We start from the raw sequence: 20,899 nt of genomic DNA on the forward strand, positions 1-20,899 counted from the left end.
GTTCAAGACCAGCCTGACCAACATGGAGAAACCCCGTCTCTCCTAAAAATACAAAATTAGCCAGGCATGGTGGCGCATGCCTGTAATCCCAGCTACTCGGGAGGCTGAGGCAGGAGAATCACTTGAACCTGGGAGGCGGAGGTTGTGGTGAGCCGAGATCACGCCATTGCACTCCAGCCTGGGCAAAAAGAGCGAAACTCCGTCTCAAACAACAACAACAAAAAAAGCATTCTGCGTATATTCGAGGAGTAACTCAGTAATCAACAGCCAATAAGCACTGTGCCCAGGGCTGCAGTGACCAGGCTCCTGGGATACTCAAGGCAGCAGCCCTGCCCTTCAGACTTGCGGCACCAGCTCAGCACATGCCGGGACAGTTGGCAGCAGATGCTCCCAGGAACTCCAAGGAGGTGAAGACCATCAGGGGAGAGCACTCAGGAAACTGTCACAAAACGTGGATTTAGGCTCAGACTCGTAAGAAAGGAGGGAAGGCAAGATGTTTGCGAATATGAGCAGAGGCATGGCCGTTCCCTGGCTGCTGAGAGCAGAGGGCAGGACCAAGCAGGGGCTGGGACCTGGAGGGGCCGGTGGAGCACACTGCAAGGCCCCTACACTCCCACAGGCCACAAGGAGGGCGAACTGATGATGAGACAAACGTGGTGGCGGCCTGCAGGACCCCCGAGGAGGCCCCTGCAGTGTCTGCGAAAGGATAGCCAGCGATTCCTGCACCAACAGCAGCGTGAGTGGAGCAGAGGCCTGGGTATGTGGCTAAGAACGAGGTGACAGGTGGGGGCACAAGCGGCTGTGGTCAAGGGCGAGTCAAAGCTGGGATGACCAGGACCACATGCCACGGAGCAAAGGCCTTCACCAGGAGTCTGCCCTCTGTGCGGCTCCAGCCACAGCACGTCCAGGCCTCCTGGCTCTGGCTGTTTCGTAGTCCAAACCCCGACCCAGCTACTTTCCGCCCAAGAGAAGGCTCCAGATAGAGCAGCCTCACTGGTTCTTTCAACAAGGGAAAGATTTCCAGAATCCTCTCGCCATAATTTCATGCAGAAAAATTATTCAAATCAACAGGGAGAGCCCCTCGCAGGAGGCTAATGGGGAAGGAGGGACCTGCCTACAGCCAACGAGACAAAGCAGGGATATGGAGACAAGTGTCACAGGCTCCCGGGAAGCCAGGGCCACGCAGGGCCAGAGCAGGCGCTCAGCTGTGCCAGGGAGAGCAGCAGGTGCAGTGTAACTGGATGCGCACCCAAGGGGTAAGGAGGAGCAGGGTGAAAGGTGAGGGACCAAGGCAGCCAGGATGATGGACGCAGGCAGAGCCACTCCTCCCCCACAGAAAGGCCAGGACCAGGACACATCCCACCCTCTGGCTGGCCAGCCCCACAGCCTCCTGTCTGGCTGTTTTCTTTTTTGTCTTGATGTATTACCTGCATTTCTGTGAGTAGCCGCAGAATGTTTTTTGGGGAAAGATGGAGGTGTAAATGGGTGTAATAGGAAGGCCTGCAGGTGTCAATGGTCCGCAGGACTGAACCGCGCTGCTGAGGGTGGTGAGCTCAGCTCCAGGTGCTGGGACTCAGACTTCACAGAGGGAGGAGGTTCTGCGTCCCTCCTGCCCCTGGCCCACCTCGCACGCAGCAGGGCACGTGTGCCAGTCCCAAGCGTCCCTTACCCCGCATCGCAGCCATCACAGAGCAAGAGCCTGTCCTCGCGGTCACTCCTGCCGCACACCTCACAGAAGGTGGGGTCCTCCTCCTCTTCCTCACTCGCTTTGGTGTTCTCCACTGGGATCTAGGACAGAACCAGCGGTCACACACCACATGGGACCCAGACTCCCCACGGTCAATTCCCATCACGATACACAGTTAATCCAGAATCGATCGATCGGCTTCAGATTCCTAAGTGGGCTCCACAGGCCCAGAGGGTCTCCCTCAACGTGCACACAAGAATTTTTATGTTTTCTACCATCTCAGGGTGGTGATCTAAGAGGAAAATATTCAACAGAAAGCAAAGTATGATGCATGGAAAGGAGCGGGTAAGCCCTGTGGCCCCTAAGTGGAGTCATCAAGCAAGGCAAGGCAGCAGGTGCCGGACTGCCACGTAAGAGCAAGGTCTGCCTCTTAAAAAAAAAAAAAATTAGCTGGGCGTGGTGGTGGCAGGCGCCTGTAGTCCCAGCTACTTGGGAGGCTGAGGCAGGAGAATGGCGTGAACCTGCAGTGAGCCAAGACTGTGCCACTGCACTCCAGCCTGGGCAACAGAGCAAGATTCGGTCTCCAAAAAAAAAAGCGGGGCACAGTGGCTCACGCCTGTAATCCCAGCACTTTGGGAGGCTGAGGCAGGAGGACGGCTTGAGCCTAGGAGTTCGAGTCCCACCTGGACAACACAGTGAGACCTCATCTCCACTTGAACAAAAAAAAAATAGCCAGGTGTGGTGGTGAACGCCTGTGGACCCAGCTACTCAGGAGGCTGAGGCAGGAGAGGATGGCTTGAAACCAGGAAGCTGAGGCTGTAATAAGCTGTGATTGTGCCACTGCGCCCCAGCCTGGGTGAAAGAGCAAGACGGTGTCTCAAAAATAAAATAAAGAGCTCTGAGCAGACGGGCCAGAGAGCTGCTCCCCGATGTGATGGGTACAGGGCTGGGGTCGAAGGGACATCCCAGGAGCTGGCAACATCTCTGCCTCTCACCCCCAACCCGGACCCCAAACCCCCCAGACAGGGCACAACTCAAGCTCCAGGTTTCCTGCTCAGGGCCACAAGGGGCACTTGAGTTGACTGCCATGAAGCATTTAACCAACACTCATTTCAGGAGAGCAAGCCCCCTTTGGAAAGCACGCTGTCCCACAGGGCAGGGACGTGAGCACGCCTGGGGTCTCCACAGCAGCATCCACACTCACCTTCCTTAAGATTTTACCACCAAATTGAGCTCGAATACAAATGCTCTTAAAGAGAGTTCGATCAACTGGACAGGAATTGGCATTCTGTGAGAAATAGAAACGGGATGAGAATCTTATAAATCACTTTCACTTAGAGGTCAAAAATTTCTTTTACATTAAAAATCAAGTATCTCCGTGCTTCCGTGTGCCAGGTCCTCCACTAAGCTGCTGGCAACATGGCAGTGAAGGGACCACAGCGAGCCTCGCCTCCCTGCAGAGCTGCCAGCCCTGACGGGGGGAGGGAAGAGCAGCTCCATGAACGCGAAGCATCTGGTGACAATAAAGGGAGGACGGGGAGGCAGGGGGGCGGCATCGTGCACAGGCCCCTCTGCGGTGAGCCCTGTTCAAATCTTCTGCCAACTTTTCCAAAAGACTGTTGGACATTCACTAGTAAATTTTTAGAATTTCTTTTCATAGGCCGGGAGCAGGGGCTCACGCCTGTAATCCCAGCACTTTGGGAGGCTGAGGCAGGCGGATCACCTGAGGTCGGGAATTCGAGACCAGCCTCACCAACACGGAGAAACCCCATCTCTACTAAAAACACAAAATTAGCCAGGCGTGGTGGCGCATGCCTGTAACCCCAGCTACTCAGGAGGCTGAGTCAGGAGAATCGCTTGAACCCTGGAGACGGAGGTTGCAGTGAGCCAAGATGGTGCCATTGCACTTCAGCCTGGGCAACAAGAGCCAAACTCCATCTCAAAAAAAATTTCTTTTCATAGTGTGGATAACAGTCAGGTATGCGTGGCAAAAATTTTTTTGCCTTTATTAATAGTGTTCTGACCCACATAAAATCTTTAATTTTATACCATACATAAGAAAACACTGATTTTAACTGAATAATTCAATGGGCCCTGACAAATGCATGTCCTGCAGAGTCCCCACCCTGGTCTTCGGGCCCTTCCCTCTCCCACCTGGCTGTTTCTTCCTGTTGTCTCGGGGGTGGTCAGGTGCGTCCTCCCTGGGGTTTCTCAGGAGTGGAGTCACGGCATGGACTCCTGCTCACGGCATTCTGCCCTCCCTAGCACTGAAGAGACGCCACCACACAAACGGCTCATGTGTCCATTCCCCCGTGGTGCACATCGACGGACGTGTCTTTGTGTGGGTGCACTTCTGTTTCTCTCGGGTGAACACCCATGAATACGTATGCCTTTGAGGTTGTGCGTGTGACATCCCCCCTCTGGAGTCTGGGGCGCCATCCTCCCCAGCAGCACCTCCCGTGGTGGGACTGGGGTTCCCAGAGGAGCCCTGCTGCGGAGCCCCGCACCCTCACTGCCCGTGTGCAGACATTCTCTCCGGCTAGGCCCCGCATGCTCAGAGCCTGTTTGCAGACGCTGTCTCAGACTGTTTAGGAAGCCCCCCCTTTTCTTATCACAGAGCTGCCCGCGCCGTCCTTTCCAAGTTTCAGTTTTGCTTCTAATTCAAAATCTTGAATCCACCCAGCATCGTGTGTGTGCTGTGAGCAGCCCCCGCCTGATCGGTCCCACAGGCACTGCCTTCTCCCCAAGGATGTCCAGGTCTCTTTCAGGGCCCCTGCAAAACCCCTAGGACTGGTTTGCATTCCTGGACTGATTCCAGTTCAATCACTGTAGTTTTATAAACCATAATATCCAGTAGGCAATTTCTCCCCTTTTCAAAGCTATCTTGGCAATTCTTGGTGCCTTCCTGTCCTCATGTGCTGATTTCACAACACATCAAGCGCTCTGAACTCCTGCTGGGACGGACCGAATCAGCATCCCGCCCTCTCTATGGAGTACGACGTCTTGAAAGGGAAGGGGCCTTGCTTCCTTCAATCACAGCTGTGTTGGAAAAGCTCTTTGAATGTCTTAAACATCTCTTTATGACTTATTTCTAAATACAATGTTTAATCTTTATTAACCTTGTATCCAGCAATCTTGCTAAGCAGTATTCTAACAGTTTATTTGTAAGATTTCTTCTTTTTTTTTGAGACAGAGTCTCCCTCTGTTGCCCAGGCTGGAGTGCAGTGGTGCAATCTCAGCTCACTGCAACCTCCACCTCCCAGGTTCAAGCGATTCTCCTGCCTCAGCCTCTCGAGTAGCCGGGATTACAGGCATGTGGTACCACGCCCAGCTAATTTTTGTATTTTTAGTAGAGATGGGTTTCACCATGTTGGCCAGGATGGTCTCGATCTCTTGACCTCATGATCCAGCCACCTCAGCCTCCCAAAGTGCTGGGATTACATGCATGAGCCACTGTGCCCGGACTCATTTGTAAGATTTCTATACTGACAAACTTATTTGTAAATGCCCTCCCTCTCCTGCCCAATACTTATCTAATAAATGCCAGACAGAAAATACACAGCAAACACCATATCTTGTTCCTCAATTTAAATGAAAGCTTCACTTACCAAAAGAAAAATCTACAAAAAAATAAATGAAAAAAAGTGGCCGGGTGCAGTGGCTCTCACCTGTAATCCCAACACTTTGGGAGGCTGAGGTGGGCGGATCACCTGAGGTCGGGAGTTCAAGACCAGCCTGACCAACATGGTGAAACCCTGTCTCTACTAAAAATACAAAATTACCCTGGCGTGGTAGCAGGTGCTTGTAGTCCCCGCTACTCGGAAGGCTGAGGCAGGAGAATCACTTGAACCCGGAAGGTGGAGGCTGCAGTGAGCCGAGATCGCACCACTGTACTCCAGCCTAGGCAACAAGAGCGAAACCTCCCCCCACAAAAAAAAAGAAAAATCTGAGCCTAAATCTACTGTGGGCTGTGGACTCACCACAACAGAACAGGACTAGGAAGTACCAGAGCCAGACTTCGGGTGATGTCACAGCCTGCCCCCACCAGCAGCATTAGTAATGTCTGGGTCCTGCTTCAAACTAAGCACACGGGCAGTTTTCAGCTACTTGGGGAGACAGAACAGGAAGACCCAGTCACTGGGAATCCTGGGTGAGGTCATGGTCCTGAGAAGAGTCGGGGACAGCACAGGCTGCCGGTGCACCCGCAGGGAGGGGAGGGAGTCGAGAGGTGGCAGTGTCAGAGCTGAGCCCTGAGTACAGAGGTCAGGGACTCATCAGTCATCCTCGGACTGCAAGTTCTACTTTTTTGACATTTTTCACAATTAAGTATTCAGAAAGGGCGGGGGGAGCTGATTGCTTCTAAAGGTTCATTTTGAAATATAAAATACACTGCATGTTTACAGTAAACTCTCTTCACCTGTTTTAAGGACAGTCCCTTTTGATGCCAGTTATTGTGACTGAGTGCTGTATCCTACCGGTGTTTTTTCTTTTTTTTCTTTTTTTTTGAGACAGAGTCTCGCTGTGTCACCCAGGCTGGAGTGCAGTGGCCGGATCTCAGCTCATTGCAAGCTCCGCCTCCCGGGTTTTTGCGCCATTCTCCTGCCTCAGCCTCCCGAGTAGCTGGGACTACAGGCGCCCACCACCTCGCCCGGCTAGTTTTTTGTATTTTTTAGTAGAGACGGGGTTTCACCGTGTTAGCCAGGATGGTCTCGAACTCCTGACCTCGTGATCCGCCCGTCTCGGCCTCCCAAAGTGCTGGGATTACAGGCTTGAGCCACCGCGCCCGGCCTCTTTTTTTTTTTTTGAGACGGAGTCTCGCTCTGTCGCCCGGGCTGGAGTGCAGTGGCCGGATCTCAGCTCACTGCAAACTCTGCCTCCCGGGTTTACACCATTCTCCTGCCTCAGCCTCCCAAGTAGCTGGGACTACAGGCGCCCGCCACCTTGCCCAGCTAGTTTTTTGTACTTTTTCAGTAGAGACGGGGTTTCACCGTGTTAGTCAGGATAGTCTCGATCTGACCTCATGATCTGCCCGTCTCGGCCTCCCAAAGTGCTGGGATTACAGGCGTGAGCCACCGAGCCTGGCTACTACAGGTGTTTTCTGTATCAACTGAGAGAACCACCTGTCAAGGCAGCAAACCGCCCAAGCACCACAGCACACCTGCCTCTGGCTGGCAGGCCGAGATGGCCTCTAAGTCATCCAGGGTTTCTGCAGCTGGTCCCGAGAGATCCACAGCTGTCCTCTCTCCTGCCACTGACCGATATACCACAAACGCCTCACATGAGCTCACCCACACTCCCAAGAGCCATGATGCTCACAAAGCAAAGGCCAAGCCAGACTCAATCCTGTGGCTCCAGGGTCAGCCGCAGAGCAGAGAGCTAGAACCTCGCAAGAGGCTGACCACAGGCTGGGTCACCTATAAACCGGGAGGCTATCCTGAAGGGAGGAAGAACCCAACCAGAGGTGAACTCACCTTGGACCATTCGACAATGCAGTCCAGGCAGAAGTAATGGGCACAGTTCTCTGGCGTCCCCACGGCCTGGTCTCTGAATGTGTTGAGACAGATCGGGCAGCTCTCCGCATCATCATCAGAATTAAAAGAGCCGGCAGCTTCCAGTTTCCCCTGAGTACCCGCTACCTCCAGCAACGTCTCCCCATCGTCTTCAGAATCCTCGGAACCTGGAGAGAGAGGAAATGTTCCAACTGGTGCAAGCAGGACTGGCAGCGCGAACTGTGGCACTGGAGGCAAGCAGGCCAGGCTGCACTCCGGACACCAGGTCTGCAACGCAGAGCCCGCCTCCCCAGGGGCTCACATCCTGCCACTTATCTCTACGTGCACGCTCAGCATATCCACAACCCCAGGAGCCCTTCCCCACACCTAACCTGAAGCCTCGGGCGCCCTGCACCGAGGCGTGGGAAGTTGAGCGTCCTGAGTGCCAGATCAGCTCCTCTTAAGCTGAGCCTGGGGCTGAGGCAGACCTCGAGAGGCGCGGCAACCCTGGGGCCCAGCACAGGTCCCAGAGATCATCAGGTTCATTTCGGAGCCTCCAAGCAAGCCCCTCAGCGCAACAGCCCCCTGACAGCAGCCCCCGTTTCCAACGCCCCCTTCTCAAAGCCTGAGGACCATGAACCATCTGCCTGCAGACGGGACCTCCTTCTGAGGTCGCCCGTTCCTCTTCCCTGTGGGAGGCAGAGCACAGGCTCCTAACTGAGCCACTGACCACAACCATTCTGGTCAATTTGGAGCGGTTCTGAGGCTACACCCTGACCAGCAGCAGGAAAATGCTCTGAGTTCAACATGGCAGAGCCCACACGTGCACTGCTCTTTTCTTCCTACCAAACTCCACTGAAACAACGCTAAAGGAAACAGAACACAAGTTCACATGGGAAGAGGAGCAGACTCGGTATGGGTGGCAGGTTCCTCCTCAGCCCCGAGACTCTCCCGGTTGCACACATATGGGCAGGACCCTGCCAGCACTGGGGCATCACTCCCAGGACCCTGCTGTTATCCGGCAAAGGGAAAGGCACACCCAGAACAGGAATTTCCACTGTTGAGGAGGCTGGGAGAAGTGAGAGCTGCGAGGGAGGCAGCAGAAGAGTTTTAAGTTTTCATCTTTCATGTTAAGAGTTGAAGGCTAGGCTGGTAGGTGGCTCACATATAATCCCAGCACTTTGGGAGGCGAAGGCGGATCCCACAAGGTCAGGAGAGCTCGAGGCCTGTAGTCCCAGCTACAGGAGGCTGAGGCAGGAGAATGGGGAGCCGGGGCCCGAGGAGCTTGCAGTGAAGCTGAGATCGCTGCCACACTCCAGCCTGGAGTGACAGAGGCCGAGACTCTGTCTCAAAAAAAAAAAAGGTTGAAGGAACTGCTGGCTGGTGCCGGTGGCTCCGCCTGTAATCCCAGCACTTTGGGAGGCAGAGGCGGGCGGATCCGAGGTCAGGAGTCGGCACCATCCTGGCTGACCACAGTGGAAAGCGCCGTCTCTACTAAAAATAAAAATTGCCGGCGTGGTGGCTCAAGCCTGTAATCCCAGCACTGGCACTTGAGGCCAAGGAGGAGTGAATCAGCGAGGTCAGGGGGCTTGAGACCAGCCTACAGCCAGCATGGTAAGACCCATCTCTACAAAAAAAATACAAAAATAGCCGGTGTGGTGGTGTGTGCCTGTAATCCCTTTCGGAGGCTGAGCAGGAGAATCGCTTGAACCTGGGGGCCGGAGGTTACGTGAGCTAAGGCAGTGTCGCACTCCAGCCTGGGTGACAAAGACTCCATCTCAAAAATAAACAAATAAATAATAAAATACAAAAATCGGCTGGGCATGGTGCTGGCTGTAGTCCCAGCAGCTACTTTCGGAAGCTGAGGCAAAGATGAAGTGAACCCGGAGAGAGCAGAGCTTGCAGTTAGCTTCAGAGATGGAGTGCACTGCTGCACTCAGCCTGGGCAACGGCGAGACTCCATCTCAAAAAGAAAAAAGAGTTGAACTACTACCTCAAGCTGGAGGGCAGTGTAACAAGTGATTTCAACCAGGAAACACCAGGGTGGGAAAAGCAATGAGAACTAAAGAGTTCCTGGGGCCAGCGATCACGAGGCCTTGCTCATGGAATAACTCCCTCCTCAACATGTTTCTTCCCACCAGTTAGGGACCCACTGGCTACTTCTTCATGTTTAAAAACAGTCCTGGCCAGGCGTGGTTGGCTCCAGCCATCCCAGCACTTTGGGAGGCCAAGGCAGGCAGAATCCTGCCTGAGGTCAGGAGTTCGAGACCAGCCTGGTCAGCATGGTGAAACCCGTCTCTAATAAAACAAAAAAATTACCCAGTGCTGACATGCACCTGTAATCAGAGCTACTTGAGAGGCTGAGGCAGGAGAACTGCTTGAACCGGAGGGTGGAGGCTGCAGTGAGCCTAGATGTCACCTCCAGCCTGGGCAACCAAAATGACCGGTCTCAAAAAAAAAAAAAAAAAAAAAAGTTCCTGGAGAGGAATAAAAGGGGAGGGTGTTCACTAAAGAGTTCTGCAGACACTGGCTGCAACACCTCTCCGGTGCCTTCCCGTCCCTTTCCTTCAGAGGCTCCCAGCCCTTGGGCTCCGGTCTCTGTAAACCTTCTGTCTCTTCTGGCCCCAGCCCTGACCTCCCTGCCCTGCCCAGCCACCTCCCTGCCTCAGGTGGCAGCTTGTATTCTCAGAAGCCTGTCCCACCCAGGTCATGGACCTGTCCCTTTCAGAGCGCCCCACAGCTCTGGTGTCCTATGACCACATCCCCAGCTGCTGCTTGACACACTGTGTTTGCTGCTGGAAAGTGGCACTGTGAACACGATTAGAGGCCCTGCTGAGCTCCTGTCACCCTCACTCCAGCCCACAACCCAGGGTGTGGCATCCAATGTGCCCTCGGGATCTCAAGGACAGAGAGTCACCCCGGCGGCCCAGCTTTCAGCCCTGGCAATGCCAGAATCCGTGTGCAGACCTGCTACAGACAAACCAGAGCCCTAACCCAGCTGGGAGTAAGCAGAGGCCCCTTGGGACCTGGCGGACCAGCAGACCCACAAGAGCCGTCGTGCAGAGCCTAAGCATGTCAGACTCTGGAAGGACACGGCCAACACACACTGGCTCAGGCTGGCGGCACCATTCCTCACCAACAGTGCTCAAACAGAGGTTGCCTTTCGGGAACATTCCTAACCCTGATAGCCACAGGGTTATCTGAAGAAGACTGTGACACACAGATCACAGTAGCCACTTGAGGGAGTTCACGGGTTTCCAGTCAGTGATGTCAGTGGAAAGGCAAAGTCTGAGGGGCTGAGCTCAGCCTCCCTCTGGTCTGCAGTGGAGGCCGGGGCAGGGCAGGGGCAGGACCGGGGGCAGGGGTTGGGGCAGGCAGCCTCCTTGAGTGGCCTCACAGACTCTGCCTGCAGGAGGGTGGCAACAGCAGGCACAGGGAAGGAGAGTACCACCAGTGCACCCACAGGCATGCTCCCCTTTGTTTTGTTTGAGACAGCGTCTCGCTCCATCACCAGGCTGGAATGTAGCCCCTCAACTTCCTGGGCTCAAGGGTCCTCCCTCAGCCTCCTACGTAGCTGAGCCCATAGGCCTGGGCCACCACACCCAGCCAGACCTGCCCTTTAAAGCACTGTTCTCGAAAAGAATTTCAAAGGGTACATACAATCATCAATGTCATTAAATTGTGAGCTAATTTTTTTTTTCTTTTTTTTTTTTTTGAGACAGAGTTTCGTCCTGTTGCCCAGGCTGGAGTGTGGTGCTTACGATCTTTTTGGGGAGGCGGGTGCCACACGCCCAGGCCGGGTGCAGTGACCCGGATCTCAGCTCCTGCAAGCTCCGCCTCCCGGGTTCGTCATTCTCCTGCCTCAGCCTCCCGAGTAGCTGCTGGGACTACAGGCATCGCCAGCCCGGCCCCTGATTTTATTTTTTAGTAGAGGCGGGGGTTTGATGTTAGCCAGGATGGTCTCGATCTCTCCTGACCTAAGTGATCCGCCCGTCTCAGCCTCCCAAAGTGCTGGGATTACAGGCTTGAGCCACAGCCCGGCAAAGCCTGGACCTCTTAGGCTCAAGTGATCCTCAACCTCAGCCTGCGGTGAGTGGGGATTACAGGCACACACCACTGTGCCCAGCTAATTTTGTGAGGCGTTTTTTTGAGACAGAGTCTCGTTCTGTTGCCAGGCTAGAGTGCAGTGGCTGGCGATCTTGGCTCACTGCAAGCTCACATCCCGGGTTCGCATTCTCCTGCCTCAGCCTCCCGAGGCTTGGGACTACAGGTGCCGCCATCGCCCGGTTTTGTTTTAGTAGAGGCCGGGGTTTCACCGCACAGAGCAGCCCCCGCTTCACCCTCTCCTTCTCAAAGCCTGAGGACCATGCAGGAACCATCTGCCTGCAGATGGACTCTCCTTCATGTCGCCCGCCCTTCTTCCCTCCTCCTGTGGGAGGCAGCACTGCAGCTCCTAACTGACCACAACCATTCTGGTCAATTTGGGAGTGGTTCTGAGGCTGGGCACCCCTGACCAGTGCAGGAAATGCCTGGAGTTCAACATGGTAGAGCCCACACGCGCACTGCCTTTCTTCCTACCAAACTCCACTGAAACAACGCCAAAGGAAACAGAACACAAGTTCAGGTTAATGGGGAAGAGGAGCAGACTCTGCATGGGTGGTGTTAGTTCCTCCTCAGCCCCCGGCAGACTCTCCCCCGTTGCACACATGGGCAGGACCCTGCCAGGCACTGGGGCATCACCTCAGACCCCTGCTGTTATCCAAAGCAAAGGGAAAGGCACACACCCAGAACAGGAATTTCCCACTGTTGAGAGGCTGGGAGAAGTGAGAGCCATGAGGAGGCAGCAGAAGAGTTTTAAGTTTTCATCTTTCTCATGTTAAGAGTTGAAGAACTAGGGGCTGGGCTGGTGGCTCACTCCTGTAATCCAGCACTTTGGGAGGCCAGGCTATGATCACAAGGTCAGGAGATCAAGGCCTGTAGTCCCAGCTCACCCAGGAGGCTGAGGCAGGGGAGAATGGCGAACCCGGAGGCGAGTTTTTGCAGTGAGCTGAGATCGCCCCACTGGGCACTCCAGCCTGGTGATGAGCTTGGCACTCTGTCTCAAAAAGAGCTAGCAGACCACTGGTTTAAAGCAGTGGCTCACGCCTGTAATCCCAGCACTTTGGGAGACCGAGGCAGGCGGATCACGAGGTCAGGAGATCGAGACCATCCTGGCTGACACGGTGAAACGCCGTCTCTACTAAAAATACAAAAAATTGCCGGGCGTGGTGGCTCAAGCCTGTAATCCCAGCACTTTGTGAGGCCAAGGAGGGTAGATCGCGAGGTCAGGGGCTTGAGACCAGCCTGGCCAACATGGTAAGACCCATCTCTACAAAAAATACAAAAATAGCCGGGTGTGGTGGTGTGTGCCTGTAATCCCAGCTACTCGGGAGGCTGAGGCAGGAGAATCGCTTGAACCTGGGGAGCGGAGGTTGCAGTGAGCCTAGACGGTGCCATCGCACTCCAACCTGGGTGACAAAGACTCCATCTCAAAAATAAACAAATAAATAATAAAAATACAAAAAATCAGCTGGGCATGGTGGCGGCACCTGTAGTCCCAGCTACTCGGGAGGCTGAGGCAAGAGAATGGCGTGAACCCGGAAGGCAGAGCTTGCAGTTAGCTGAGATCGTGCTACTGCACTCCAGCCTGGGCAACAGAGCGAGACTCCATCTCAAAAAGAAAAAAAGAGTTGAAGAACTACTACCTCAAGCTGGAGAGGGCAGTGTAACAAGTGATTTCCAGCAGGAAACACCAGGGTGGGAAAAGCAATGAGAACTAAAGTTCCTGGGGCCAGCGATGCGGGCCTTGCCCATGGAATAACTCCCTCCTCAACATGTTTCCCACCAGTTAGGGACCCACTGGCTACTTCTTCATGTTTAAAAAACAGTCCTGGCCAGGCGTAGTGGCTCACGCATGTCATCCCAGCACTTTGGGAGGCCAAGGCAGGCAGATCACCTGAGGTCAGGAGTTCGAGACCAGCCTGGTCAACATGGTGAAACCCCGTCTCTAATAAAAACAAAAAAATTACCCAGGCGTGCTGACATGCACCTGTAATCCGAGCTACTTGAGAGGCTGAGGCAGGAGAACTGCTTGAACCCGGGAGGTGGAGGCTGCAGTGAGCCTAGATCGCGCCACTACACTCCAGCCTGGGCAACAAGAGCGAAATTCGGTCTCAAAAAAAAAAAAAAAAAAAAAAGTTCCTGGAGGAATAAAGAGGGGAGGGTGTTCACTAAAGTTCTGCAGACACTGGCTACACCAACACCTCTCCGGTGCCTTCCCGTCCCTTTCCTTCAGGGCGCTCAGCCCTTGGGGCTCCAGGTCTCTGTAAACCTTCTGTCTCTTCACAGCCCCCAGCCCTGACCTCCCTGCTGCCCCTGCCCAGCCACCTCCTCCTGCCCCTCAGGTGGCAGCTTGTATTCTCCAGAAGCCTGTCCCCACCCCAGGTCCATGGAGCCTGTCCCTTTCCCAGACGCCCCACAGCTCTCAGTGTCTATGACCCTGTCCCCCAGCTGCTGCTTGACACACTGTGTTTGCTGCTGGAAAGTGAGCGCAGACACGGTGGGGGCCCTGCTGAGGCTCCTGTCACCCTCACTCCAGCCCACAACCCAGGGTCGCTGGCATCCAATGTGCCCTCAGGATCTCAAGGACAGAGAGTCACCCCGACGGCCCACGCTTTCAGCCCTGGCAATGCCAGAATCCGTGTGCAGACCTGCTACAGACAAACCAGAGCCCTAACCCAGCGCTGGGAGTAAGCAGGGGAGCCCCCTTGGGACCTGCAGACCCAGCAGACCCACAAGAGCACGTCGCGTGCAGAGCTAAACATCGAACTCTGGAAGGACACGGCCAACACACACTGGCTCAGGCCATGAGCACCATTCCCTCACCAACAGTCTCAAACAGAAGGGTTACCTTTCCGGAACATTCTAACCCTGATAACCACAGGGTTATCCTGAAAGACTGTGACACACAGATCACAGTAGCCACTTGAGGACCACGGGTTTTCCAGTCCGAGGGTGATGTCAGTGGAAAGGCAAAATTCTGAGGCTGAGCTCAGCCTCCCTCTGAGGATGCCACCACAGTGGAGCCGGGGCAGGGTCGGGGCAGGGCAGGGGCAGGACCGGGGCAGGGTTGGGGCAAGGCCGCCTCCTTGGTGGCCTCACAGACTACGCACCACGGAGGGTGACAGCAACAGGCACAGGGAAGGAGGTACCACCAGTGCACCCCACAGACTTGTCTCCCCTTTGTTTTGTTTGAGACAGCGTCTCGCTCCATCACCCAGGCTGGAATGTAGCCTCAACTTCCTGGGCTCAAGGGTCCTCCCACCTCAGCCTCCTACGTAGCTGAGCCCATAGGCCTGGGCCACCACACCCAGCCCAGACCTGCCCTTTAAAGCACTGTTCTCCGAAAAGAATTTCAAGGGTACATACAATCATCAACCAATCGTAAGTGAGCTAATTTTTTTCTTTTTTTTTTTTTGAGACAGAGTTTCGTCCTGTTGCCCAGGCTGGAGTGTGGTGGCACGATCTTTTTTTTTTTTTTTTTTTTTTTAGGTGCCCAATCCCGCTACTGGGGGAAGCCAGAGGCAGGAGAATTTGCACTGGGAGGGGTAGGTTGCAGGAGCTGAGATTACCGTGACCCAGCCTGCAAAAAGCAATGGAGGCAAGACTCATCTGAAAAAGTAAAATTAGCTTGGGCGCGTGGTGGTGGGCACCATAATCCCACAACCCAGGAAGCTGAGGCAAAAGAATTGGGTTTGGAACTGGAGAGGGGGTGTCATGCAGTGAGTTGAGATCGCACCACCGCACCACCCAAGTAACTAGGCAAGGCAGAGTGAAAATTCCCCATATCCTGTAAAAAGTCACTGACCAGTGAATGCCAAAATAACACCTCCTGAGGAATTCCCCAAAATACCATATTAAAATAAAATGGTCATCCTTGGAGTTGAGGCAGGAGCTGGGTTTAATAGCGGGCACAAGAGGGGGCTCCCGTGTGACATGAGGGTGCTCTCCCCTGGCTAAGGTTGGCCAGTGTCGAGTCTTGTAGGCTCCTCTCTGACCACCAACCCAACCCCATCCACCAGGGTGTTGCTGAGTCCCCAGGTACCATAGAGCTGAGGAGGTAGCTGCACAGGAGGCCAGGCCCCACCTCGGCCTCCCGTGCCACTGCTCAAGGCACCTGGAACCCATCAGCCAGGGACTGCCCTTCCCACTCTGCAAAGGTCATAGTCACTGTAGTTTACAGACACCCTGCATGCTTGTTTGGGAATTCCAGGCTGCCTTTGGATTACTGCCCTCCCTTCTTCCAACACACAACAACACCAGGGTCTCAAACTTTGGTCCCAGATAAGGAATGAGATGCGTGCACGTGGTTCAGCATTTATCAAAAGTTATTTCTCTTTGAGCCTCTCCAGGCATCTGGGAGGGAAAGTTCTCCGATTCAGGGAGAGTGAGTCAGGAACTATGTGCAGTGCAGTCAGGCCCCTGCAGCACTGTTTCCCCACCAGTCCGGGCCCTCCATCCATGTCAAGTGAGCACGTTTTAACAGGCCACAGAAGCTGTGGGGCAGCTACAAAACAGGGGAAGTCTCTCATGGTTACAGGGCCTCCCTCGCATTGGAGCCTTCCAGCCTGCTCAACACACCACCGCGGGTTGCACATGTACCACAGCAGGTCTGGGGAAAAGTGGGAATAATGAACAGCCACTGGCTGGTCCAGACAACCTCCTGGACAACCTAATAGGTGTTGGCAGCTCAGAGAGACTATCTATCCATCTCCATCTAATGTCACAAAGAGAGCAGTGCAAACCCCAGATCTTTTTCTTTTCTTTTTGAGATGGAGTCTTAAGGCCAGCCTAGGTTGGAGGGGGCAAGGTTGGAGGTGTAATGATCTCGGCCTACCACAAGCTCCGCCTCCCAGGTTCACATACTCCATATCTTTCCTGGCTCCTCAGCCTCCCAAGTAGCTTGGGACTACAGGCGCCTGCCTATACTACGCCTCGGCTTTAATTTTTGTATTTTTCTAGGTAGAGACTTTTGGGAGCCACGGCCTTGTGTGGTTGTGCTTGCCAGGATGGTCCCCTCAAGGATCCACCTGGGCCCGCCCGCCTCCCAGAGGCCACTGGGATTTCATAGGCGGAGCCATACTGCACCCGCCAGCCAACCCTAGATCTCTTTGGCAAGGTGAGGCTTTCTTAAAATGCGCATCATAATGCTGAACCAGCAGCAACTGTCAATCCATGATCACCACCATCCGAAACAGAATAATCACCAGGGTGGGGGCGTATTTTGCCAAATCAGCATCACTGACTCAGCCTTCACCTGCTGCCCTAGCAAGGTGAAGACACCCGGGCTGATCCCTGCTCATGGGAGTCTGGTAGCCCTGTTGCTTTGGGTGGGACTCCAGCGAATTTTAAGCAGAGATGGCTCCCACATCCTGCAGTAGTATCTGGAATCTCACACGCCTGATGATACTAAATGTCCCACCCAGAGGGGACACCCCTTCCATTCCAGCAGAGCAGGAGGGGAGACACATACAAGGGCCACGTCACCCAGGGAGGTGACCTCTTCTCCATGGCAGGCGCATGCAGGTGTATCACATCACTCCAGAGGTACGGGGATTTCAGCCGTGAAAGCAGACAGGACCTTAACCCTTGTGCAAGAAGTTGTGTACCACCACCTCCAATGCCAACGATTCCCCAATAACTTCTCCTTGGACCAGCCTTAATAATATAATCTACCACCACCCAGCAATGTTTCACTTTTGTAGCAGCAGAAGTATGGGCGTGAAATGCAAAATCCTTCCTGTGGAGAAACATATATCTGAAGAGGGAGGATCTCTCTCACGTGAATCAGAGGAAATACTCAAGGAGAGACCCTCCCCAACACTAAAAGAGACATAAACAGAGAAAGGGCTTTGGGGGAGTCCTAGGTCCAATCCACTTCCTGGAGTGCAACTACTCTTGATGATGTATTTCACACAGAAAAGTAAAAATGACTAGGCCAGGCGCAAAGTTTCCACCAGCCTAAAGAATAACCGGTGCATTTTAAAGGGAGGTGGTGACGAGTCAGGTGTGTAGATTCAAGACCATCCTGGCTAACACGCAGTGAAACCCCACCCCTACTAAAATACACAAAAACTAGTCAAGGTAGGTACTGTAGTCCAGCCACCGAAGGAATGGAGGTGAGTCGGCTGAACCCGGGAGGTGGAGCCAGAGTGGAGGATCATGCCACCGGACCCAGCCCAAGCGCGACACAGCGAGACCTCTGCGTGCGAATCGCAGGCCAGCGCGGTCTGTCGTCATCCTACACACTTTTGGAGGCTATGACGGCAGATCGGCCCAAGCTTCCAGAGTGTCAACAGCCTAGTGAACAATGAACCTATCTCTACCAAAATACAAAATGAATCATGCAGGCGCGGCGCGCCTGAGTCCAGCCACTGTGGAGGCTGAGGTGTGAGAATTGCTTATGAATGGTGGTGGCTGGAGGTGCTGTAGTGAGCTGAGATCGCGCCACTACGCTTTCCCAGCCTCATGGTGATGAGCTGCGACTCCGTCTCCCTTTAAAAAGGCCGCGTGCCAGTGGCCTGCCTGTGGGTCCCAGTAGCATCTTGGGAGGCCGAGACGGCGATCGCTGGCGAGGGGTCACAGAGATCACATCCTGCTAACATCAGAAAACCCCAGTCTCACTATTAAAAATACAAAAATAGGCAGTCAAGCGCTGTGACATGGTCCATGCCTCCCCTGTATCCCAACTAACCACTGGAGGGAGGCTATGAGGCAGGAGAATGGCTTGAACTGGAGGCATGGATGCCAGAAGGGAGCTGAGATCCGGCCACTGCACTCCAGCCCAGGAGCTGAGACTCATCCAAAAAGGTCATGCTGTGGCTCAAGTTTGTAATCCCAGCATCTTTGGGAGGCCAAGAGGTGGATCACGGTGTCAGAGACTGATCCTGGGTGGCTACGGCCACACACAACACGTGAAACCCCGTCCCCTACTAAAATACAAAAATAAGCCGGGCGAGGTGGCTACGCTCAGTAGTCCCAGCTGTCTCAGGAGGCTGAGGTGGTGAGAATTGCTTTAAACTGGGAGGTGGAGCTTGCGAGTGAGCTGGGATCTGGCCACACACCGCACCCAGCCTGGAAGGCGTACAGAGCGCGACTCCGGGTCCCAAAAAGTGAATTAGCCGGGGTGTGGGAGGCCTGCCTGTATCCGGCTAACTTTGAGGCTGAGGCAGTGTGGATCACTTGAGCCTCCTAAGTGAAAGTGTTAGGCATTCAGCCTGGGCAACATGGAAAAACCCTGTTCTACAAAAATTTAAAACTGGGGCTAGGTGTGGTGGAAACCGCCTGTAGTCTCAGCTACTTGGGAGTCTGAGGTGCAAAGATCACTTCACTCCAGGAGGTTGAGGCTGCAGTGAGCCATAATATGTGAACAAATAGCTCCTGGCTTCTTCCTCAATGCAATGAGATTGAGGACCACCTCCAAGGGTTAGGAAGGGCGACAGGCAATGGCTGGGCCTGCCCCAGGGCTGCCAGAAGAGACCAGTGAGGCCATGTGGGGTTTGGCACATAGGAGCTCGCCAGAAATACCAGCTCAGGAAAGAGGCTGAACTCTGCGAGTCCGTGTACCTGTGGGGCTAAGTCCTGAGGCCTTTGAACTTTACCACAGCTGGTGAGGGAAGCCTCCATGGGCCTCTTACAATCCTCCACCACAGCAGCAGGAAGGTTCAGGTTATGTGAGACTGAACAACATCCTTTCCTGGGTATCCCACAACAGTAACTAGGGATTATTTTGCCAAAGACGAGAAAATAACCCAGGAAGTCTCTGCAGATACCCTCCAGCACAACCACCAGAAACAAGACATTTTGGGACCACCAAGAACCCTGCAGTCAGGATGCGGGTTAATGGGAGCCCCTAGTTTAGGACCTCCTGGTTGCACCAGCAGCCCCAACTCCACATCTTCCCTTCCCCATATCCACCTCTGCCGTGTCCCAGGCCACAGGCCAGGAAGCCATTTCCACAGAAAAGACCACAGCCCTTCCCAGCTGTTGGCCACCTTTGGCTGGGCTAGCAGAGCTCAGGTGGAGGGACCACTGTGGCTCTCCTGCTTAGATTCCAGATTTGGGGGATTAAAGGGGAAAAGAAAACCGGAAACGCTATTTCTCTCTCTCTTCGAATTCAGGGGAACCAACGCACTGGCAGTCCCAATTGTTACTGAGGAATGAAAAGGGCCTTTGGTGTCCGGGGTGCCTGCAATCCCTTTCCATGCCAGTCCCGGAACCTGAGTGCCCATCTCAGGCACTGAACAAGCCTGCAGCCAAGTCCAACATCTCAACTCAGGCCAACTTTTATTCTTGTATTCACCATTTGCTGTATCAGCTAGGAGACCTCCAAACTGTAAACTGCAATGATAGTCAAAAAGTCAGGTATGAACAAAGGTCTCCGCGGGCCTGAGATGAACACAGCGCTGCTGAGGGCCACGGCCAGGCTTGTCGTAGCCATGATGCTGAGGCGTCATCCATCCACTAGTACTCTGACTTAACATTCTTCCCATAAGAAAGAAAACCGGATGGTCCAGGAGAGAGGTCAAGTATGCCAACCCCGAAGTCAAACCTCAGCTCAGCTTCAGAGCCTGTCCAGTGACCACAGGCCACAATGTGGTTCACCCAGCTGACTGCTGTTCTGCTGCTGTCGAAACAAGTAAAGCGCGGAAACTCCAAAGAAGGGGTAACACAAGCAGCGTCAAAAAGAGCACGGTCGGAGTCGCGGCTGGCGCGGACCCGGCCGCCGGCTCTGCCCCTCCCCGACTGTGTGGCGTGGGCCAGTTACTTAGCCTTTCTGGGCTCCAATCCCCTCATCGGTAAAACGGGAACAATGCCTACTCCAGAGGGGCTGTTGTGAGAACTGCAAGAGTTAAGGAATAGGAAAACCGCCAGCCACACGGGCCTGTGGACATGCAGACAAGCCTCGAAGCCCATGAAGGCAACCACGCACAGAGGCTGGCAACAAGGCAGCGAAGTCACAGCGCTCTTCCAAACGCGGCAGGGCGGACTCGCAGGGGGCACGCGCGTGGGTGCCACGGGGCGAGGCAGGTGGGCTCCCGCCGCGTCCCCGCAAGCCCCGGACGTCCGCCCGCAGGCCACGGGCCTCCCAGTCTCTGCGGGGCCTCCCAGCGCGCGCGCCCGCCCGCCCTCCCGGCCCGCGGCCAGCGCGGAGCAGGCCTCGCCCCACGGTGCAGGCCGCAGACAAAGCGCGTGGCGCCCACAGGCGGCCCGCGGCCCGGAGGAGCAGGGACCCCAGGGCCGGCGCGGCCGCCGCACGTACCCGGAAACCTCGCGTCCCGCAGCCGCTCCTTAGGGCTGGCCGCCGCTGCCCGACCGAGAGTCGCTGCTAGGCCCGGCCCGGCCGCCGCCGCCGCCGTGCGCTCTTCGACCCGGAAGTGCACGGCGCCTCTTCCGGGCCCCTGCGTCCCGTCCCGCCCGTCACTGGAACCACTGGGACCAGAGCGGGAAATAAATGGCTGAAATGAGGAAGGTACCACTCCCTGCAGCCAGGGATCTTGAGGCGTTTAAACGGTTTCCCTTCCACCTTGGAAACACTGTTTAATGCAGGACTGCTGCCCGGAGAGATCAGTATCCTGGAAAAGCTCGTACTGTTTAACCCCCGACCGTGGGCTGGTCGAGGCCC

General features: G+C 54.8%; 1 protein-coding gene across 1 annotated transcript in view; it reads right to left on the reverse strand.

The window, feature by feature from the left end:
- Nucleotides 1-20,899, reverse strand: part of PHRF1 (PHD and ring finger domains 1) — a 46,900-nt gene that overhangs the window by 18,458 nt on the left and 7,543 nt on the right. The window contains exons 2-5 of the mRNA XM_031653980.1: nucleotides 20,444-20,706; nucleotides 7,159-7,493; nucleotides 2,892-2,975; nucleotides 1,670-1,788 (exon numbers count right to left, since the gene is read on the reverse strand). Coding sequence (XP_031509840.1) covers nucleotides 1,670-1,788; nucleotides 2,892-2,975; nucleotides 7,159-7,493; nucleotides 20,444-20,706 — 801 coding nt within the window. The remainder of the gene's footprint in view (nucleotides 1-1,669; nucleotides 1,789-2,891; nucleotides 2,976-7,158; nucleotides 7,494-20,443; nucleotides 20,707-20,899) is intronic.

The sequence above is a fragment of the Papio anubis genome, chromosome 12 (genome assembly GCF_008728515.1).
Source record: "Papio anubis isolate 15944 chromosome 12, Panubis1.0, whole genome shotgun sequence".
NCBI classification, from domain to species: domain Eukaryota; kingdom Metazoa; phylum Chordata; class Mammalia; order Primates; family Cercopithecidae; genus Papio; species Papio anubis.